This window comes from Salvelinus sp. IW2-2015, linkage group LG20, assembly GCF_002910315.2.
Source record: "Salvelinus sp. IW2-2015 linkage group LG20, ASM291031v2, whole genome shotgun sequence".
Classification (NCBI taxonomy): Eukaryota; Metazoa; Chordata; class Actinopteri; order Salmoniformes; family Salmonidae; genus Salvelinus; species Salvelinus sp. IW2-2015.
This window is the reverse complement of record NC_036860.1, coordinates 22,817,791-22,842,139: the sequence shown is the minus strand read 5'-3', so window position 1 is coordinate 22,842,139 and position 24,349 is coordinate 22,817,791. Positions and strand designations below refer to the sequence as shown.

General features: G+C 43.2%; 1 protein-coding gene across 1 annotated transcript in view; it reads left to right on the top strand.

Moving 5' to 3' along the window:
• The first annotated feature begins 2,358 nt into the window (after positions 1 to 2,358).
• The window catches only part of LOC111981043 (rho GTPase-activating protein 26-like), a 120,690-nt gene continuing 98,699 nt past the window's right edge, over positions 2,359 to 24,349 (top strand). The window contains 1 exon segment of the mRNA XM_070449277.1: positions 2,359 to 2,946. Within this exon segment, the coding sequence (XP_070305378.1) occupies positions 2,793 to 2,946 (154 nt within the window). The 5' untranslated portion in view covers positions 2,359 to 2,792.

Genomic DNA, 24,349 nt, shown 5'->3' with positions numbered 1-24,349 from the left:
TTTTGGATGGATACCAGGGGGACTCAAAGGTCCACTGTGTCTCTTGCTACCTCTCAGTGGGCTGGGGCTGAATTACCCAGGCTAGCCCTGGTTTAGACTGGAGAGAGGGGCATTCTCCTTCCCAGCATGTCAACCAGAGGGGAAGACTTTCTCCTCTCTGTATGAGTCACTGGCTCAGGCCCCAGGGAATGGTGCATGTACTTAGTTTCCTGACATGGTTGGTTAAGAGTTCCACATGGGTGATTACACACCACTCATTCAACAAGGAATACTATTTTGGATGAACTATGTGATTCCAAAATTCATTCTTAGCCTATACAATTTTGTTAAACTGCTCCCACATCTTGTAGAACATTCAATGTGAATGTTTATTATGGTATTGTTGCAGTGGAGGCTGCCGAGGGGAGGACGGCTCATAATAACAGCTGGAACAGGGCGAATGAAATGGCATCAAATATATGTATTTGATACAATTCCACTGATTCCGCTCCAGCCATTACCACGAGCCCGTCCTCCCCAATTAAGGTGCCTCCAACCTCCTGTGTTTAGTTGAAAGCAGCTGGAACAAACCACCCCATAATATAATACTATAGACTACTGCACTCTTAGAAGAAAAGGTGCTACCTAGTCCAGAAAGGGTTATTCATAGGAGAACCCTTTTTGGTTCTAGGTAGAACCCTTTTGGTTCCAGGTAGAAAACGTGTTCCTTCCATGGAGAACCCGTTCCACAGAAGATTCTACCTGGAACCCAAAAGGGTTCTACCTGGAACCGAAAATGATTATCCTACGGGAACAGCCGAACCCTTTTGGAACCTTTTTTTCTAAAGTGTACAGAATGGGTTACTGGGACACTACTACAATAAATGGAACACTGTACTATACAGCAGATATGGAACACTGATATAAAACAAACAATTCAAATTTGATTTGTCACATGTGCCGAATACAATGCTTACTTATGAGCCCTTAACCAACAACGCAGATATTTTCAAAAGTAAGTAAAAAAAAAAGTACAAAATAAACGAAAGGAAAAATTGTAACACAAAAATAACAATAACGAGGGTCCATACAAGGGGTACAGGTACTGAGTCAATGTGCAGGGGTACGGGGTAGTCGAGGTAATATGGACATGTAGGTTACACATAGATAATAAACAGAGAGTAGCTAGCAGCGTGTGTGGTGTGTGTGTGTGTTGTGTGTGTGTGTGTGTTGTGTGTGTGTGTTGGTGTGTGTGTGTTGTGTGTGTGTGTGGTGTTGTGTGTGTGTGTGTGTGTGTGTGTGTGTGTGCGTGTGTGTACGTCGAGCCTGTGCAAGAAAAATAAGAATAGATTTAGAATAAAATAAGGGGGTCAATGCCAACAGTGTTCCAGGGTAAGTAAAAAACATGCAAGGAAGTGAATGATCCAGAGTCACGTTATTTACAACGAGAGGGCTGGTTGAAGGCCCTTCACAGATGTAAAATGATATGATTAATTCTAGGAGCGTATGGAACCCATTGGTAAAGTAGACCCCAAGCAGTAAATCATTTTTTATCTTATCTTATTTATAGGCTCAAATCGGTATGAAATCCCTAAAGTTGCAGATTTTTAGCACTATTTGCAGTTGCAAATTAAAACTGTATGGAAACTGAGTAGCCTAATTAGCATTCATCATGATCATACTGTGTTGGAGGAAGTTGCACATCTAAATCTGGAGTTGCCAACACAGTAAGCACAAACAAGTGTGGACTTGTATCTCCAATGCACTGCTAAAATCTTAAGTGAAATAACAATTTTTCCTGACATGAGGTGATGATTTGTTACATAGATAAACAGCACAGACTCTGTCTAGACTGACACAAACACGCGCGCGCGCGCACACGCACACACTATGATTTACAAAGGGGTTATACATAATTTATAAACAAGCCAATTTATTAGTTTCAAACTGTAATAAACAGTTATGGCATTAGTTGAGTTTGTGATTGATTTACGGTCCCATTATTGATAACATTTCCATTTGCAAGTGTAGCAGATTAAATAAAGGCCTGTGATGTGTGGAATTACCAAGGCCTAACACTTGCTCACTAAATGGGCTCTTAATTTAAACAGTTTAAGATTAAACAACAATTTGTCGCTTTGCTAATCCGAGCCTGAGCAGGTTGATGTAACCCCCCCAGATAAATGCCCCTTTCTGAAGTTACTTCGATGCGTTCTTGACCAACCAGCCCTTTCTTTACGCACCCATCTCCTGCAACTGTAGTGCAGTCATTGGTAGTGTGGCTTGCCTCCTCGGACCGTTTTGGAACTCAGCAATACTATTGGTCTACAGCCGCATCCATCATAAGATTATCTGTTTCGGGGTAGGTTGGTACGGACGCCAAAGCTTGAGAGAAAGGGACTGCATTTAATCGCCCAGTCGAAGAATTCGCAACTACTACCGTGTCTCGTTGTTTCACTTTCCTCCCCTTTTCATCACTAATATGATGTTGTCATGAGGAATGCACAGAAGGTTTACCTGGATTATTTGACAGCCAAGAACTGAATATTATTTCAGCACGTCCCTCCCGGACAAGCACAGTTTTTCGCGTGCAGTTTTTTGGTGATGCCTTTTGGATCCTAGGCTAAAAGAAGCCAGATCCACGTTTGCCCGCCTGCATGTTGTCAGAAAGGTTATTGGGTGTGTAGTGTAATGTAACCAGGTATCTGAATTTTGCTCTCTGTGTTCTGCTACCTTCTTATAATTGGATTGCACATCATAAATCAAAGATTTCTTCATCCTCCGAACTCGGGTACTGTGGACTGGGAGAAAACATGGGACTGCCTGCTCTGGAGTTTAGTGACTGCTATCTGGACAGTCCCCAGTTCCGAGACAGATTGAAGTCTCACGAACTAGAACTGGACAAGACCAATAAGTTCATCAAAGAGCTGATCAAAGATGGGAAGGCGCTCATCCAAGCACTGAAAAGTAAGATAATCCATTTGCTCTTTGTGGGGGAAGAAAGGGAGTGTACACATGACATTGACACGGTTGCAACAATGTAGCACTTTATTGTGACGATGACTGCGCTACTGTGTTCAGCTAAATTCCCAAACAATTATGAATGAAGACATTGCCCAATGTATTAGAGACGTATGTGTTAGATCTCTAATGATCTTAAGTAGTTTACCCAAAATATTTTCACTAATAGCAAAGTGGATTTTAGATTTAAAGTAGCATACAGTCCATTCAGAAAGAATTAAGAACCCCTGACTTTTCCCACATTTTATGTTACAGCCTTGTTCTAAAATGGATAAAATGTTTTTTCCCCCTCATTGATCTACACACAATACTCCATAATGACAAAGTGAAAACGCGTTTTTAGAAATGTTTGCAAATGTATTAAAAATAAAAAAAACAGAAATACCTTATTTACATAAGTATTCAGACCCTTTGCTATGAGACTCGAAATTGAGCTCAGGTGCATCCTGTTTCCATTGATCATCCTTGAGATGTTTCTACAACTTGATTGGAGTCCACCTGTGGTAAATCCAATCGATTGGACATGATTTGGAAAGGCACACACCTGTCTATATAAGGTCACCCAGTTGACAGTGCATGTCAGAGCAAAAACGAAACCATGAGATCGAAGGAATTGTCTGTAGAGCTCCGAGACAGTATTGTGTCGAGGCACAGATATGGCGAAGGGTACCAAAAAATGTCTGCAGCATTGAAGGTCCCCAAGAACAGTGGCCTCCATCATTCTTAAATGGAAGAGGTTTGGAACCACTGACTCTTTCTAGAGCTGGCCGACCGGCCAAACTGAGCAATTGGGGGAGAAGGGCCTTGGTCAGAGAGGTGACCAAGAACCCAATGGTCACTCTGACAGAGCTCCAGAGTTCCTCTGTGGAGATGGTAGAACCTTCCAAAAGTACAACCATTTCTGCAGAAATCCACCAATCAGGCCTTTATGGTAGAGTGGCCAGATGGAAGCCACTCCTCAGTAAAAGGCACATGACAGCCCTCTTGGAGTTTGCCAAAAGGCACCTAAATGACGCTCAGACCATGAGAAACAAGATTATCAGGTCTGATGAAACCAAGATTGAAATCTTGGGCCTGAATGCCAAGCGTCACATCTGGAGGATACCTGACACCATCCCTACGATGAAGCATGGTGGTGGCAGCATCGGCATCATGCTGTGAGGATGTTTTTCTGAGGCAGGGACTGGGAGACTAGTCAGGATTGAGTGAAAGATGAACGGAGAAAAGTACAGAGAGATCCTTGATGAAAACCTGCTCCAGAGCGCTCAGGACCTCAGACGGGGTGAAGGTTCACCTTCCAACAGGACAACGACCATAACATGCTGACCAGACCTGTCTGCGTGCGCCATCACGCACATTTTGATTTTGTCCACCCACACCAGACGTGATCAGGACACGCAGGTTGAAATATCAAAACGAACTCTCAACCAATTATATTAATTTGGGGACAGATCGATAAGCAAACATTTATGGCAATTTCGCTAGCTAGCTTGCTGTTGCTAGCTAATTTGTCCAGGGATATAAAAATTGGTTTGTTATTTTACCTGAAATGCACAAGGTCCTCTACTCCGACAATTCATCCACAAATAAAAGGGTAAAAATGTTTGTTTTCTAGTAATCGCTCCTCCTTCAGGTTTCTTCTTCTTCTTTGGACTTTATATGGCAGTTGGCAACCAACTTTAAGGTGCATTACCACTACCGACTGGACTGGAGTGTGGACCTCAGTTCATCTTTCAATCACCCACGTGGGTATATGCTTCTAAAAATCAATGAGGAGATGGGAGAGGCGGGACTTGCAGCGCGTTAAGCGTCATAAATAAAACCACGTTCTATTTTAGCACCTGTCCACACAGACACGCGCGAGCAGTGTGAGGGCGATGATTGAATAACATTTATGTGTACATTTATTTTGCAACGCTCACGCACGCCACACAAGCGATGTGGTCAGCATGTAAACACACAGCCAAGACAACGCAGGAGTGGCTTCGGGACAAGGCTCTGAATGTCCTTGAGTGGCCCAGCCAGAGCCTGGACATGAACCCGATCGAACATCTCTGGAGAGACCTGAAAATAGCTGTGCGGCAACGCTCCCCATCCAACCTGACAGAGAGGATCTGCAGAGAAGAATGGGAGAAACTCCCCAAATACAGGTGTGCCAAGCTTGTAGCTTAGAAGACTTGATGCCCTCTTCCAAAGGTGCTCCAACAAAGTACTGAGTACAGGCTCTGAATACTTATGAAAATTTGATATTTTAGTTTAAATTTAAAAAAAATCTGTTTTTGCTTTGTCATTATGGGGAATTGTGTGTAGATTGATGAGGGGTAGAACCTTTAAGAACTATTCAAATCCATTTTAGATTAAGGCTGTATGGTAACAAAATGTGGAAAAAGTCAATGGGTCTGAATACTTTCCATACCAATAATTTGGTATTTATTTTATTTTACCTCTATTTAACCAGGCAAGTCAGTTAAGAATAATTTCTTATTTTACAATGACGGCCTACCGAATGCACTGTGTATTGTGTATATATAAAGTGTGTATGGTAATGTGAAACATTTCCATTATCGCCTGATCTTTTCCTGCAGAATACGGTTGTAAGATGAAGGACTTAGTCATTAAACAGCATCAGTCAGTGACGGTTAGGATAGAGGGGAGGAGAACACTGCCTGAGTTGACAGGTGCTTGCTGGTCAGAGTTGGGATTTGGAACAATCCACAGCATCAAGCCTCAAACAAAAGTCCCATGTTCACAAGTCACCAGGCAGCTAGTGTGAAGTACAAGCGCTAGTCTTTACATTTAGCTACTCTTGCCTCATACAGTAACACACTGTTACGACACTACTATACATTACCTAAAGTTTTCACTCCACTCTAACTCATGATAGATGTTCAAAACCGGCCAAAAAACGCCATGCTCTTCTGTACAGTCCACTGTCAGCTAACAGTCACAGTTTGGACAGTTCTGCTTTTGTCTATCAGGGACATCTAGAAACAGAATGACCCGTATTGACCCTAGTCCCAGGTCAGAGGGGAACTGGGGTTAGGGATCGTCAACTATTGTAACTACTGCTGTTTGTGTAGCTGCAGAAACCACAGGCCATATAAAGTGTGTTTTAATTGCATATTACATGGGGATAATGTAAGCCTATGTTACAGTTCCCTTTTCACATTATTTTGAAGCGCTCTACTTTAGCGAGAATTGAATCCAGAATCAACTTGTCAATCCTTGTTCTGGTTGCTAGCGGTGATTGCACAACAACAAGCACATGTTTGTAACCTCTAACATACATGAGGTGTCACTACTCGCCACAAGAGAATGTAAACCATACGTTACACCTGAGGAGTGACTTTAGGCTACTATTCAACCCCCTGTCACATCTGAAATATCAGTGTCATTTACCGCCTCCCCATCCTGTTGGTTGGAGTGTGGTTCCTGTGGGCCAGGCCTACAGTCAGTCACAGACTTCACAGAGCACCAACACCAGCTGTAGTCCATAACCAGCCAGGCAGCCACACCAGCCCGCCTCTGGTGCAAGATGGATGTTCTGTAAGCAAAGGGCAACCTGTCATTAGGGATCCAGGTGAAACGTCTTACACCTGACCTTAAACATGACATTTCGTTAATCACTCAAATTAACCCAACTTAGGGTTTACCGAACGCTGTTCTGCGGATGGGAAGGCTACATATTTTGACATAAAATGTTGCCTGTTTTGAGTAAATGGGATAAAATGAAAACCAGGTTTTGTTTGAGTTTGCTTTGTGTAAAAGGAACAGCTCTTGAGTTTAACCCCTGCCATTGGTTCACCTACTGCGGTATGTCACTGTCACAATAACATAGCTCGAACACACAGGCGTTTGCAATTTTAGTGTGAGGTCATCATCGTCTAGAATGGCAAAGTTGTCACAGGGGTTTTCTGAGGTGAAGAATGCTTCAGCACCCTTGAGTATTTTTACATGGCGATGACTGAGAAGCATATATCGATTTCCACACGGGTTTAAATCATTTAACAACAGACACAGCATTTCAGCGAGGAGAGGTGAAATGAACGTCTCCCGTTGCAGGTTTTTATGGACTGTCTTCTAAAGGAGTCTTTCGTGAGTGTGAATCCAAGGCCTATGAAACATGAGTTTACATGTATTCACATGTATTCTGTCCTACAGTGGGTTGATGAAATGACACCAGATGGAGGATTAGGGAGTATGCCTGAGTTTCCCCCTCAACTCAGCAGGCTGTTTGTTTCTCATAGTTAACTGTTTATATTTTGCCACCTTACATAAGATCATGTCCTCTCACACTGTCGACGACTGGTATTATTAGGATCAGATGACCAAATTATACATTTTAGGAAATTGTAGTTCAAATCAAATCAAATTTTATTAGTCACATACACATGGTTAGCAGATGTTAATGCGAGTGTAGCGAAATGCTTGTGCTTCTAGTTCCGACAATGCAGTAATAACCAACAAGTAATCTAACCTAACAATTCCACAACTACTACCTTATACACACACACAAGTGTAAAGGGATAAAGAATATGTACATAAAGATATATGAATGAGTGGTGGTACAGAACGGCATGGCAAGATTTGTTCCAGTTAGATGCTAGGATGTATAGAGTACGGTATATACATATGAGATGAGTACTGTAGGGTATGTAAACATAAAGTGGCATAGTTTTAAGTGGCTAGTGGTACATGTATTACATAAGATGGCAAGATGCAGTAGATGTATAGAGTCAGTATATACATATGAGATGGGTAATGTAGGGTATGTAAACATTATATTAAGTGGCATTTTAAAGTGGCTAGTGGTACATTTTTACATAATTTCCATCAATTCCATTTTTAAAGTGCTGGAGTTGAGTCAGTATGTGGCAGCGGCCGCTAAATGTTAGTGGTGGCTGTTTAACAGTCTGATGGCCTTGAGATAGAAGCGTTTTTCAGTCTCTCGGTCCCTGCTTTGATGCACCTGACTGACCTCGCCTTCTGGATGATAGCGGGTGAACAGGCAGTGGCTTGGTGGTTGTGTCCTTGATGATCTTTATGGCCTTCCTGTGACATCGGGTGGTGTAGGTGTCCTGGAGGGCAGGTAGTTTGCCCCGGTGATGCGTTCTGCAGACCTCACTACCCTCTGGAGAGCCTTACGGTTGTGGGCGAGCAGTTGCCGTACCAGGCGGTGATACAGCCCGACAGGATGCTCTCGATTGTGCATCTGTAGAAGTTTGTGAGTGCTTTTGGTGACAAGCCGAATTTCTTCAGCCTCCTGAGGTTGAAGAGGCGCTGCTGCGCCTTCTTCACAACGCTGTCTGTGTGGGTGGACCAATTCAGTTTGTCCGTGATGTGTACACCGAGGAACTTAAAACTTCCACCTTCTCCACTACTGACCCGTCGATTTGGATAGGGGGTGCTCCCTCTGCTGTTTCCTGAAGTCCACAATCATCTCCTTTGTTTTGTTGACGTTGAGTGTGAGGTTATTTTCCTGACACCACACTCCGAGGGCCTCACCTCCTCCCTGTAGCCGTCTCGTCGTTGTTGGTAATCAAGCCTACCACTGTAGTGTCATCCGCAAACTTGATGATTGAGTTGGAGGCGTGCATGGCCACGCAGTCGTGGGTGAACAGGGAGTACAGGAGAGGGCTCAGAACGCACCCTTGTTGGGCCCCAGTGTTGAGGATCAGCGGGGTGAGATGTTGTTACCTACCCTCACCACCTGGGGCGGCCCGTCAGGAAGTCCAGGACCAGTTGCACAGGGCGGGGTCGAGACCCAGGGTCTCAAGCTTGATGACGAGTTTGGAGGGTACTATGGTGTTAAATGCTGAGCTGTAATCGATGAACAGCATTCTCACATGGGTATTCCTCTTGTCCAGATGGGTTAGGGCAGTGTGCAGTGTGGTTGCGATTGCGTCGTCTGTGACCTATTGGGTCGGTAAGCAAATTGGAGTGGGTCTAGGGTGTCCGGTAGGTGGAGGTGATATGGTCCTTGACTAGTCTCTCAAAGCACTTCATGATGACGGAAGTGAGTGCTACGGGGCGGTAGTCGTTTAGCTCAGTTACCTTACTTTCTTGGGAACAGGAACAATGGTGGCCCTCTTGAAGCATGTGGGAACAGCAGACTGGATAAGGATTGATTGAATATGTCCGTAAACACACCAGCCAGCTGGTCTGCGCATGCTCTGAGGACGCGGCTGGGAATGCCGTCTGGGCCTGCAGCCTTGCGAGGGTTAACACGTTTAAATGTTTTACTCACCTCGGCTGCAGTGAAGGAGAGCCCGCAGGTGTTTGTAGGGGCCGTGTCAGTGGCACTGTATTGTCCTCAAAGCGGGCAAAAAAGTTGTTTAGCCTGTCTGGGAGCAAGACATCCTGGTCCGCGACGGGGCTGGTTTCTTTTTGTAATCCGTGGTATTCTAGACCCTGCCACATACCTCTTGTGTCTGAGCTGTTGAATTGCGACTCGATTTTGTCTCTGTACTGGGACTTAGCCTTTGATTGCCTTGCGGAGAGAATAGCTACACTGTTTGTATTCGGTCATGCTTCCGGTCACCTTGCCCTGGTTAAAAGCAGTGGTCGCGCTTTCAGTTTCACGCGAATGCTGCCGTCAATCCACGGTTTCTGGTTTGGAATGTTTTAATCGTTGGTACGACATCAATGCACTTCCTAATGAACTCGCTCACCGATCAGCATATTCGTCAATATTGTTGTTGGACGCAATGCGGAACATATTCCAATCCGTGATCCAAGCAGTCTTGAAGCGTGGATTCAGATTGGTCGGACCAGCGTTGAACAGACCTGAGCGCGGGAGCTTGTTGTTTGAGTTTCTGTTTACATTTACATAGTTATTGTAGTTACATAGTTATTACCGCTGATTTGCTGTAGGTAGGTGTTACCTTTTCACCTACACACTCTGTCCCACAAGGATGTACTTAACGTTTGTTCCTAATGGAACCCTATTCCCTATGTAGTGCACTACAGGTCCTATGGGACCTGTCAAAAGTAGTGCACTGTATAGTAGGGACTGAGTGTTGTTTAGTTATTGAAGTTGAAACAGCTAAGAGAAAGTGAAATGGTCCCTGCTCTTTCACGTAGCCGTTAAACATCCAGGTTCAGCTATAGAAACAGGCCTCTATAAACAGAGGCTCTAAACAGTCTACTCCACTATGTTCCCCTGTTGAAGCATCTCCAACCCTTTGAGAAGCAGAGTGAGAATCCCCAGAACAGAAGTTAGGCCTACCTCAAGAGCACTCTGCTTGGATGCCCCCAGTGTGTTTTATGAGTGGTGATGATAGAGCTGGTAAATTACTATCTCTCTACGTGGTGATGGATGACCCAATGCATCCACACAATGTGACTGTGACTAATATACACACAACTACTGGCCCAGCGAGTCTCTTTCTCTGTAGGCCCTTTCAGAGGTGTGTGTGTGTGTGTGTGTGAGTGTGTGTGGGGGGAGGGGGGGGGAGCTCTTGCCTTTCAGAACAGAGTCACATTATCCCATTTGCTGCTGCGGGAGGGAGAGAGGATGTGGTGGTGTCATGAGGAGTGGGGGGGTGTAGTGAGGAGTTGGGGGGGTGTAGTGAGAGTGAGGGGTGTTGTGAGGAGTGGGGGTGTTGTGAGGAGTGGGGGTTGTAGTAGGACGTGAGGGGTGTTGTGAGGATGTGGGGTGGTGTGTGAGGAGTGGGGGGGTGTCGTGAGGAGTGGGGGGTGTCATTGCGTCTCAGGGCATTCTACTGAATGCATCAAATGGGAACAAAGGACAAGAAATATGTGCGTGCACGTATGTGAGCGCAAGTGTGTGCGTGTGTGTGAGATAGGGGGGCGGTGGGGGTTGGCATGGGCGGTATTCCTTAAGCAATGACGTAAAGGTGGGGAAATTAGGGCACCCTCACCACACAGCTCTGTCTACTATTGCCATTTCTTTGTCAGGGGAAGCTTCTCCGAGCCCTGAACCTACAGTGGCAGAGCTGCACTTATCACGTATGCTCAGATGGTCCAATCATGTGTTTGGGTTATTTTGGCTTTCTACCAAGATGAGCTAACACAATCCAGGTGGACACAGAGTTGGTAAATATTTGAACTTTAGAAGCTTTATTTAGTTACATGCTTCATAATTGCATAGTCATTCAGCCACTCAGCAGTTTGTGTTCAGGCATATTCCTTCATGTGTTTCCACTCACAAAGACGTGAAACGTATTTCCATGGTATGCACCAGTCTAATTCTCTCTATAGGCTATATACATATAAATGTATGCACATGTTGGTTGCTTTTTCCACCACATTCAGCTTGCTGTTCATTTTTCTACAGAGTAGTGTTACTGAAATTGTAAACCATTAGCCTGCCCTGCAAACCTCCTGCCATGAATTCAGGCCTATTTTGTTTTGTGCAGGTGGACTTCTTCCAAGCGGGCTTCACATAAATGTTGTGAGTGAAACATAGCTGGCCTCTCTCTCTATGTGCGGGAGAGCAGAAGTGCTGGAGGCACTATTGATGACCCAATGACAATGTCTGTAGGGGATACACTTAAAGAGGGGATACACATATGAAGAGTGCGAAAGAGAGAGGATGAAAGGCAAAAGAAAAGGGGAATTGAAAACCATTATGACCTGTTTGGTTCTTTTTAGAAACATGAACATTTTCCATCTGGCGAAAGTATGCAGGGAGGCTATGGTTTCTGAGCTGGTCTCCACTCTGGCCTCCTAACTGGGAAAGAGGAAGTGAGATTTACACATACAACGTGGAGTTTATTTTCAGGGCTCCCACTCTTGAAAAGGACCTTTCTAATGGCCTTTAGTTACATACAGAGCTGTGTGAATTCTTCACACAAACAGTTGAAGTCAGAAGTTTACATATTTAAAAAAATATATATATTTTACCTTTATTTAACTAGGCATGATGACGGCCTAGGAACAGTGGGTTAACTTGCTCAGGGGTAGAATGACAGATTTGAACCTTGTCAGCTCGGAGATTTGAATTTGCCAACTTTCGGTTACTAGTCCAACGCTCTAACCACTAGGCTACGCTGCCGCCCCGCGGCATTGAAGCAACATCTCAGACATCAGTCAGGAGGTTAAAGCTTGGTCGCAAATGGGAATTCCAAATGGACAATGACCCCAAGAATACTTCCACAGTTGTGACAAAATTGCTTAAGGACAACAAAGTCAAGGTATTGGAGTGGCCATCACAAAGCCCTGACCTCAATCCTATAGAACATCTGTGGGCAGAACTGAAAAAGTGTGTGCAAGCAAGGAGGCCTGCAAACCTGACTCAGTTACATCAGCTCTGTCAGGAGGAATGAGCCAAAATTCACCCAACTTATTGTGGGAAGCTTGTGGAAGGCTACCCGAAACTTTTGACCCAAGTTAAACAATTTAAAGGCAATGCTACCAAATACTAATTGAGTGTATGTACACTTCTGACCCACTGGGAATGTGATGAAAGAAATAAAAGCTGAAATAAATKATTCTCTCTACTATTATTCTGACATTTCACATTCTTAAAATAAAGTGGTGATCCTAACTGACCTAAAACAGGGACTTTTTACTAGGCTTAAATGTCAGGAATTGTGAAAAACTGAGTTTAAATGTATTTGGCTAAGGTGTATGTAAACTTCCGACTTCAACTGTAGACATTGGCTACACTGAATCATTCTCACCCTAGCTACCCACTATCCTGGTTCTAGTCCTCCTTCAGCATTATGGCCTCTTACAGTAAGTCTACTTTGAAAAATAGAACCCTTACTGGACCAATAGAGAAAGACATGAGTGTGTGTTGTCACGGATCCCCCGGAACTTTCATTGCGCACACCTGGCCCCTATTCCCACTGATTGTATTTGTATATATGTGCCCTTTGTTCACCATAGTGCTGTCAATTATTGTTACTATGTCCGTTGGTGCGTGTCAGTGCCTGTGCTGTGTGTTTTTGTCACATGAGTTAACGCTGGAGAGACGAATTAGGCACGGGGAGTAAAACATTTAATAAAGAACGTACAAGGAACAAGACAGGAACAGCGTCAGCATACAAGAAAACAAAGACAAAAAACAATCAATGCAGAACCGCTTCTGCATTGATTGTTTTTTGTCTTTGTTTTCTGATGTGCTTGACGAGGGAAGGCAGGTGTGCGTAATGAAGGAGTGCGTGATGCAGGGCAGCCTGGCGTGCTCAATCGCCAGTGGGGGGGGGGGGGAGCAGACGTGACAGTTTTGGGCTTTCGTGCCCTTCTGGATTGCGCAGATGATTACGGGTCTTGTCCTGTGTGATAATCATTTTGCGCTAGGTTTATTTATTCAAGGTACTCCTCGCTCTTTTGTTTGGGTTTCAACCCTGTGTTTTTGTTACGTGTTTGTTTAGAGTATCCTTTACACGGCACGCCGTAATTTGGGGCTTAAAAAAACTCCTATTACGCATTCCTGCGCCTGTCTCCCGAATCCATTCGTACCAACGTGCAGAATAATCGACCATTGCGGCACCGCCGCAATTTCAGCAGCTGCAACTGGGTCGTCCGACGTCGCCACAACGGGTCTGTCCGATGACGCAACTTCAGCAGCCACAACTGGCCTGTCCGACGCCGCCACAACCGGTCCGTCCGTCCGACGCCACTGCAACTTCGGCAGCTGCATCGGGTCCTGATCGACCCGCACTGCGTTCCCTGTGATCGTCCTCGAGACCGGTGTCGTTGCGCTGCTAGTGCAGCGCGTTGGTGGGGGGGGACTGTCACGGATCCCTCTGGAACTTTCCTTGCGCACACCTGGCCCCTATTCCCACTGATTGTATCAGTGGCACTATATGCACTGAACAAAAATATAAATGCATCATGCAACAATTTCTAAGATTTTACTGAGTTACAGTTCATGTAAGGAAATCAGTCAATTGAAATATATTCATTAGGCCCTAAACTATGCATTCCACATGACTGGAAATACAGATATGTATCTGAAAATCACAGATACCTTTAAAATAAGTAGGGGTGTGGATCAGAAAACCAGTGTGATCACCATTTGCCTCATGCAGTGCGACACATCTCCTTCACATAGAGTTGATCAGGCTGTTGATTGTGGCCTGTGGAATGTTGTCCCACTCCTCTTTAATGGCTCTGCGAAGTTGCTGGATATTGGCAGAACTGAAACACGCTGTCATGCACGCCGATCCAGAGCATCCCAAACATGCTCAATGGGTGACATGTCTGGTGAGTATGTAGGCCATGGAAGAACTGGGACATGTTCAGCTTCAAGGAATTGTGTACGGATCCTTGCGACATGAGGACGTGCATTATTATGAATGGTATGATAATGGGCCTCAGTATCTTGTCCCTGTATCTCTGTGCATTCAAATTGCCATCGATAAAATGCAATTGTGTTTGTTGTCCATAGCTTACCGCAAAAATAATATTTTTGTGCATATGGAGCATTTCTGGGATCTTGAAACATGTGACCAACACTATACATGTTGTGTTTATATTTTTGTTCAGTATAGATGTACTGTGTAATGTAGTCGTGTTGCGTCCAGTTGTTGTGACACCAAGGGCAGGCTAGGGTCATTCAGTGGACTCTCCATAATATAAGCTGTGCTTTGTGTCATTTGGGTGTTTCTGTACTTTGTGCTTTGATACACATTGATTGGATCTGTGTGCTGACTTCCAACATTCTTTTTCTGTGGAAACATCATAAAAGACTGGGGGAATAGAACAGTGCAGGTCAGGAACAGGAAAGTTCTGAAGGAGGAAGGCCTGTTTACAATCTCCTGGAGGTTATCTGATGGATAATGTGTGGTCATAAAGAAGGAACAAGGTTAAGATCTGAAACAGAACACATGGTTCAATCTGAATAGGTAGCCGTAAAGTATACTTGGTTTAGTCACTTTAAAGGCATTGCAATTGTTGTTTTGACGTTTAGAGCAAACCAAAATGGTTGTTACAACCTTATAATAGCCTAAACAATTTAATTGGCAACTGCCCTTGTTATTTTACTGTTCCATCTAATCTACTGTATGTATGGTGATCAGGCTGCCCTACCTCTGGCTCTCTGTCACCACACACGCATGTGCACACGCACACACACACATACACAACACAGCCTACTGTATAGTCATCATCAGGTGATGATGCCAGTTCTACCTCTGGCTGTCTCAGGGATGTTTACTGTAGGAGTTGCTCTGAGGGATGACGTGGTGTAGGGCCTATAAAATACATTCAATTTCTTTTGCCTGATTTTGTTTAGTTTTTTCCCCAAATTCAATTTTCTTAGTTGTTTTACCAGGCTTCTGTTTTTTCAGGTTTTCGCTCTCAAAATCACACTGTTTTAACAGAAAAACAACAAAATGGAATGTTCTAAGTCCAGAACAATGTTTAAACCACATCAAGAGACAATTTTTTAGATGTGGAAAAAATTGAAGATATTTCAATTTTGGGGTAACAACCCTTTAATGCAAGTGCACATCAGGAAGAGACCATTGTTTGGTTAAAGGGATTCCTTGGGACTTTGGCAATGAGGCCATTTTACCATTCATCTGACTCTGGGGAAGTAGATAAAGGGCATCATTGCCAAAATCACGAAGTATCCCTTTAAGCGGTGTTGCTGTAGCGCGCATGGGATTGCAGAGTTTGCAAAACAAATTGCCATTTGGTTTGCTGAAAATAATCTTAATATTATTCTGCCAGGTAGGCTACTTTGTAGTCACAATTTAATTGAGAAGGTTTTTAGGAAAGCCTTTCCATCTCCATCAAAAGAAGGTGATCATTTGCATTATCGCTAACGGCTACACAAATTATAGACATAAGCAAGCCCCGCACACATACACACAGACAGGGGCATTCCTGTGCCATTTCAGAAAGTTGCTGATGCATTTTGTTCATGTCTTACATTCAGTGTCGGTAACACCGGCTGTTCTAGCTGGCTAACTAAATGCTAAACGAGCGCATTGCCAACATTTTATACGGTCTCTGAACTAAAGTATTTGCAGGACAGACATCCCAGCTCATAAATTTATACAAGTAACAAAATGCTACTCACAGTTTGCTGCACGCACAAAACATATCTTAGACAGCAAGGCTCTTGATTCATGAGGTGATTCTCTGCTGTTACCAAGGGAACCTTCATTTTGGAAGAAGATATCCACTTAGCTAGATAGCTAAGTAGCTATTAAATTAGCAAACCAAATGCACAACTGCAGAGCATTTAGCACATTTTAGACCGTTAACTTAATAGTTATAAGATATCTAGCTGGCAAACATTTAGTTGTGAATTCCATACTGTACCTAGATCACCTGGCGCATGCTGCACAACAGTGCTGCACAACACACTCATAAGGCTCCAGTCACTCGTGTGCTTGTAAACAAACACCCCGTGACAGGGGACTACCGGTAAGCTTCATAATGAACAATTACAGTGGCTTGCGAAAGTATTCACCCCCCTTGGCATTTTTCCTATTGTGTTGCCTTACAACTTGGAATGAAAATTTATTTTGGGGGGGTTGTAACATTTGATTTACACAACATGCCTACCACTTTGAAGATACAAAATATTTTTTATTGTGAAACAAACAAGAAATAAGACAAAGAAAATGACTGTGCATAACTATTCACCCCCCCAAAGTCAATACTTTGTAGAGCCACCTTTTGCAGCAATTACAGCTGCAAGTCTCTAGGGGTATGTCTCTATAAGCTTGGCACATCTAGCCACTGGGATTTTTGCCCATTCTTCAAGGCAAAACTGCTCCAGCTGCTTCAAGTTGGATGGGTTCCGCTGGTGTACAGCAATCTTTAAGTCATACCAGAGATTCTCAATTGGATTGAGGTCTGGGCTTTGACTAGACCATTCCAAGACATTTAAATGTTTTCCCTTAAACCACTTGAGTGTTGCTTTAACAGTATGCTTAGGGTCATTGTCCTGCTGGAAGGTGAACCTCCGTCCCAGTCTCAAATCTCTGGAAGACTGAAACAGGTTTCCCTCAAGAATTTCCCTGTATTTAGCGCTATCCATTGTTCCTTTAATTCTGACCAGTTTCCCAGTCCCTGCTGATGGAAAAACATCCGCACAGCATTGTGCTGCCACAACCATGCTTCACTGTGGGGATGGTGTTCTCAGGGTGATGCAAGGTGTTGGGTTTGCGCCAGACATAGTGTTTTCCTTGATGGCCAAAAAGCAACATTTTTGTCTCATCTGACCAGAGTACCTTCTTCCATATGTTTGGGGAGTCTCCCACATGCCTTTTGGCGTATACCAAACGTGTTTGCTTATTTATTTTCTTTAAGCAATGGCTTTTTTTCTGGCCACACTTCCTTAAAGCCCAGATCTATGGAGTGTACGGCTTAAAGTGATCCTATGGACAGATACTCCAATCTCCGCTGTGGAGCTTTGCAGCTCCTTCAGGGTTATCTTTGGTCTCTTTGTTGCCTCTCTGATTAATGCCATCCTTGACTGGTCCGTGAGATTTGGTGGGCGGCCCTCTCTTGGCAGGTTTGTTGTGGTGCCATATTCTTTCAATATTTTTCATAATGGATTTAATTGTGCTCCGTGGGATGTTCAAAGTTTCTGATATTTTTATAACCCAACCCTGATCTGTACTTCTCCACAAATTTGTCTCTGACCTGTTTGGAGAGCGCCTTGGTCTTCATATTGCCGCTTGCTTGGTGGTGCCCCTTGCTTAGCAGTGTTGCAGACTCTGGGGCCTTTCAGAACAGGTTGACTACAGGTATTTACTTAAAAAGTAGCTACAAATATAACAATTTATTTAAAAAACTTCAAATAAATAGTTAACGGTATTGAAAAACCATCCTGTGGCTATTTCCAAATACCCCGGTATACGGTATACCGCTCAAGCCTAATATGTTTGTGTGAGTGCTCATAAAGAACCACACAGTGCCATAGAGCGTAGTTGATGGTGTCCGTATAACAAACATGGAAATCCTAAAACAAAATATTCAGTTGTGGGCTATTGTAACAGTAATATTTTATCTCCATGTAGGTTAGGGGCATTTTCATGACAAATGAACCATGAGCAATAACATGTGAAGTTCATAGGAGCACATCAAATTTGGTGTCAAATGAAAGCTAAGAGTACATTTTTAAAAAATGTATAATTTAGGCAAAAACATTTTTCTACCATTTTTCCATAAATTTTTCCAGTTACCAAACTTTACATCTGCACTGTTCTTCGAGTAATGTGTTTTTTGTAAAATGTTGAGTGGGAATTGTTAAAAGTAGGTTACATCACCAGGTGGGACATTGGTTAATAAACCAATAAGAAAGCGAGTTCCAAACCTCTGTCAATAACAGCTAGTTTTCAGTTTTCCCTCCCCACTCAGACCACTTCCAGGCAGCCCTAGCAGAATTCTTGCTTGAGAAATTGCTCCTTGCTAAGATGCTATTTTTGATAATTTTTGACAATTTTAATTGAAAATAATCACAGTAAGGTACTTAATTGTTACCCAGAAATGATTTAATATTGAGATAAAAACGGCTTTATTGGACCGTCAAAAGGTATTAGAAATACATCAAAATACAATAATATTGAAGTAAAAACCCCTGCCAACTAATATCAATACTTACTTATATTTAGTTTTGGATAAATTATTTGCCTTTAATATGTTTAAGAAACATTGCTTTGTGCCTTGTAATTCCGTTACCAAAAACCCAAATACAGTATCTTAAAGATATTTCTAATTTACCTCCCTCATGAGGAGGGAGGCTAATGAAAGTTCCCATAACTAACAAGTAAAGGAAGACCTACCAAATAGTTATAGTGTTTTTACTGATAACAATTTGGTTTATGATTTATTAAGTGATAAAAAAATTGCCATTCTGTTACCAAATAGGTAACAGAATGACCAGAAACATCTGTAACAGAATAACTGCAACTGAATTGGCTACAATGTGAAATCATATTATTCACAAACCACTGTTGGGTCACCTGCTAATTTCTGTATAGTACAGATCAGGGGCCTATGGAGTCATTCTGTTACCATCATTCTGTTACCGGGTGTTAATCCACTTCACGTACTGTAGTTCAGTAACCAAAATCGATTTTTTCGACATCTTTTTCGACATCTTAGAATCTGAATTCGGAGTAGATATTTAAGTTTCGTAAAACTTCAGCACATAAAAAAACTGAGGGCGATTTTTACTCTCATTATGTTACCAAACTTTACATCTGCACTGTTCTACGAGTAACTGTGTTTTTTTGTCAAATGTTGAGTGGAAATTGTTAAAAGTAGTCGTTGTGTTTACATTTGCAATCAGTGGTTTTTGTTTGAAATACTTTAAAAGAAAAAATCGGAATCTTAGCTTCATTCTGCTACCATGAAATTGCCATTCGTCTGCCACCAAGAAAACAAAAAAATAACTAACATTGGTTAGTATAGCAAGTTGGGCTCAATTTCTCGCCATTCGTCATCATCATCATCATCATCATCATCATCATCATCATCATCATCATCATCATCATCATCATCATCATCACATAGCTTTGCATTATGCTCCCCTCCATATTTTTTACTTTTTTATTTAACTTTTATTCATACAGGCTTTTCTCATTGAGATTACATCTCTTTTTCAAGAGAGACCTGGTCCAATAGCAGCAGCGGTAGTAACAAAGTTTCAGACAAAACAACTTACATACACTAACACAACATTAAACAAAACTATAGACAGACATACAGTACAACAATGACATATTACGGTAAAAAAACACAAACGTCTTGACTAAAAAACAGCTGTCCTAAATTACACTCTTCTATGATATTTATATCGATCAAGTGTTTAAACTCCACCAACGCATTTTTAAATGTTCTGGAGAGAATTCCAGGACCACGGAGCTGAGTAACTAAAACTATTAAGATAGGCCTGAGGACAGGTGTACTGCCCCCTCCCTTCCTTCATCCTCTCCTCCAAAACAAGGCTGGTGACAGCGGCCTTTGGTCTGTGTGATTTCCCCCTCTCCCACCTCTCCCCCTGTATGAATGGTGATCATTGTGTGGGCAGGCCCTTTCACCCATTGCAGTCAGTGGGCTCTGTGTCTGCTCTGTCTGCTGAAGACAGGCTTATGTCTGCTGCTGTCCACTCCATGAGGGCCAGAGAGGGGGTGGATAGGAGAGGGCGGAGAGAGGGAGCAGAGAAGAAAGACTGAGGAAGGCAGAGAGACAGCAAGACTGTTCCACTCCACCCAGAGAAAGAGAGAGGTGACAGACCCCAAGGTTTGGTGTCATGGCAGGCCAGCTTATGTTTTTTTCTCTCTCTCTCTCTCTAGTCTCTCTCTCTCTGGTCTCTTGTCTCTCGTCTCTTGTGTTCCAAGTCTTGAATGTGAGGAGTTCTGGAAATCGAGGTTCCCCTCTTTCTATATCCTCCATCTGAAGCTTGCCTGTCTTTTTATTGATGTTCTATCTAAGAGCCAGTAGCCATAAATACAGTAATAATTGTGATCCAGGACAAGCCTTTTAATTGTTACTACTGGAATGTGTGTTCGTTTTGTAACACAAAGGCTGGAGCAGTGCTGTGGTAATATGGAGCCAGACGTTCCCTGTCCCCTGTGCGCTCTTACTCTTTCCCCCTGCTAATAAGTGCATTCTTCGCCGAACACACAATTCTGCATGCTCATGCCACGGTTTGGTTTACACTCCACTAATAAATAACTCTTACCGACCCCTAAATACCTCTTTAGTTTAATAACTATAGAAACTGTATGTTTGGATGATTTGGAAAGCGCACAGCTTGGTCAGATAGTCCCCTCAGCTACACCCAGAGCTCTACTGAACATGGTAATGTATTGCGAGAGTGGTTGGTGACTGTAAAGTGGCTGAAGGGAGAAGTGGTGGTGTGGAGAGAGAGAAGTGGTGGTGATGCTGAATAATTGATTTTATTTGTTGTATTTCTTTACCCCTTTTTCTCCTCAATTTCGTGATATCCAATTGGTAGTTACAGTCTTATCCCATCGCTGCAACTCCCGTGCGGACTCGGGAGAGGCGAAGGTCGAGAGCCATGTGTCCTCCGAAACACGGTACCCCGCCAAGCCGCACTGTTTCTTGACACACTGCTTCCCAGGAAGCCAGCCGCACCAATGTGTCGGAGGAAACACCGTACAGCTGGCGACCGAAGTCAGCCTGCATTTGCCCGGCCGCCACAAGGAGTCGCTAGAGCGTGATGGGACAAGGGGATCCCAGCCGGCCAAACCCTCCTCTAACCCGGATGACGCTTGGCCAATTGTGCACCGCCTCATGGGTCTCCCGGTCGCGGCCAGCCTCGACACAGCCCGGGATCGAACCCGGATCTGTAGTGATGCCTCTAGCACTGACCGCTGCACCATTCGGGAGGCCGATGCTGAATAATTAACCAGTTGCCTTAACTGGGTGGGTTGCAGAGGTCCAGCCTCTATGTGGCCTCCCTCTCTCTGTCTCTGTCTCTACTCTTACCCTGTCAACATGGGCGTCCCACCTGTTGCTGCTAGTTACAGTTGAAGTCGGAAGTTTACATACACCTTTTCCAAATACATTTAAACTCAGTTTTTCACAATTCCTGACATTTAATCCTAGTAGAAAATCCCTATTTTAGGTCAGTTAGGAAATGTCAGAATAAGCGTAGAGAGAATTATTTCTTTCAGCTTTTATTTCTTTCATCACATTCCCAGTGGGTCAGAAGTTTACATACACTCAATTAGTAATTGGTAGCATTGCCTTTAAATTGTTTAACTTGGGTCAAACATTTCAGGTAGCCTTCCACAAGCTTCCCACAATAAATTGGGTACATTTTGGCCCATTCCTCCTGACAGAGCTGGTGTAACTGAGTCAGGTTTGTAGGCCTCCTTGCTCGCACGCGCTTTTTCAGTTCTGCCCACATATTTTCTATAGGATTGAGGTCAGGGCTTTGTGATGGCCACTCCAATACCTTGACTTTGTTGTCCTTTAGCCGTTTTGCCACAACTTTGGAAGTATGTTTGGGGTCATTGTCCATTTGGAAGACCCATTTGCGACCAAGCTTTAACCTCCTGACTGATGTCTTGAGATGTTGCTTCAATATATCCACATACTTTTCCTGCCTCATGATACCATCTATTTTGTGAAGTGCACCAGCAAAGCACCCCCACAACATGATGCTGCCACCCCTGTTCTTCACAGTTGGGATGGTGTTCTTTGGTTTGCAAGCATCCCCCTTTTTCTTCCAAACATAACGATGGTCATTGTGGCCAAACAGTTCTATTTTTTTTTTATCAGACTAGAGGACATTTCTCCAAAAAGTACTATCTTTGTCCCCATGTGCAGTTGCAAACCGTAGTCTGGCTTTTTTATGGAGGTTTTGGAGCAGTGGCTTCTTCCTTGCTGAGCTGCCGTTCAGGTTATGTCGATATAGGACTCGTTTTACTGTGAATATAGATACTCTTGTACCTGTTTCCTCCAGTATCTTCACAAGGTCCTTTGCTGTTGTTCTGGGATTGATTTTAACTTTTCGCACCAAGGTATGTTCCTCTCTAGGAGACAGAACGCGTATCCTTCCTAAGCGGTATGATGGCTGCGTGGTCCCATAGTGTTTATACTTGCGTACTATTGTTTGTACAGATGAACGTGGTACCTTCAGGCATTTGGAAATTGCTCCCAAGGATGAACCTGACTTGTGGAGGTTTATAATTCTTTCTGAGGTTTTGGCTGATTTCAAGCAAAGAGGCACTGAGTTTGAAGGTAGGCCTTGAAATACATCCACAGGTACACCTCCAATTGACTCAAATGATGTCAATTAGCCTATCAGAAGCTTCTAAAGCCATGACATTATTTTCTGGATTTTTCCAAGCTGTTTAAAGGCACAGTCAACTTAGTGTATGTAAACTTCTGACCCACTGGAATTGTGATACAGTGAAATAATCTGTCTGTAAACAATTGTTGGAAAAATTACTTGTGTCATGCACAAAGTAGATGTGCTAACCGACTTGGCAAAACTATAGTTTGTTAACAAGAAATTTGTGGAGTGGTTGAAAAACGAGTTTTAATGACTCCAACCTAGGTGTATGTAAACTTCTGACTTCAACTGTACCTACTATCAGCACTATCAGCAGTCCAAGTCCGGGAACAGATCGATGGGTGGGTCGCTTGACCTTTCAGATATAGCCACACCCTTATTGTCTGAGCGTCACCACCAGGCACATACACTGTCTGGAACAATAGAAGGACATCTATAGTACAGTACTAGTCAAAAGTTTGGATACACCTTCTCATTCCAGGGTTTTTCTTTATTTTTACTATTTTCTACATTGTAATAGTGAAGACATCAAAACTATGAAATAACACATATGGGAATCATGTAGTCACCAAAAAAGTGTAAAACATATCAAAATATATTTTATATTTGAGATTCTTCAAAGTAGCTACTCTTTGCCTTGATGACAAGTTTGCACACTCTTGGCATTCTTTCAACCAGCTTCATGATGTAGTCACCTGGAATGCATTTAAATTCACAGGTGTGGCTTGTTAAAAGTTAATTTGTGGAATTTCTTTCCTTCTTAATGCGTTTCAGCCAATCAGTTGTGTTGTGACAAGGTAGGGGTGGTATACAGAAGATAACCCTATTTGGTAACAGACCAAGTCCATATTATGGCAAGAACAACTCAAGTAAGCAAAGAGAAACGACAGTCCGTCATTACTTGAATTTTTTTTGAAAGTTTCTTCAAGTGCAGTCGCAAAAAACTTCATGCGCTATGATGAAAATGTCTCTTATGAGGACCGCCACAGGAAAGGAAGACCCAGAGATATCTCTGCTGCAGAGGATAAGTTCATTAGAGATACCAGCCTCAGAAATTACAGCCCAAATAAATGCTTCACAGAGTTCAAGTAACAGACAGAGCACAACATCAACTGTTCAGAGAAGACTGGGTGAATCAGGCCTTCATGGTCCATTGCTGCAAAGAAACCACTACTAAAGGACACCAATAAGTAGAAGAGACTTAGACCATTGGAAATCTGTCCTTTGGTCTGATGAGTCCAAATTTGAGATTTTTGGTTCCAACCGCCGTGTCTTTGTGAGATGCAGAGTAGGTGAATGGATGATCTCTGCATGTATGGTTCCCACCTGGAAGCATGGAGGAGGTGTGATGGTGTGGGGGTGCTTTGCTGGTGGCACTGTCTGTGATTTATTTAGAATTCAAGGCACACTTAACCATCATGGCTACCACAGCATTCTGCAGCTATTTGACCAAGGAGAGGAGTGCTGGAGTGCTGCATCAATTAACCGACCTCAACCTAATGGTTTGGGATGAGTTGTACAGCAGAGTGAAGGAAAAGCAGCCAACAAGTGCTCAGCATATATGGGAACTCCTTCAAGACTGTTGGAAAAGCATTCCTCATGAAGCTGGTTGAGAGAATGCCAAGAGTGTGCATAGCTGTC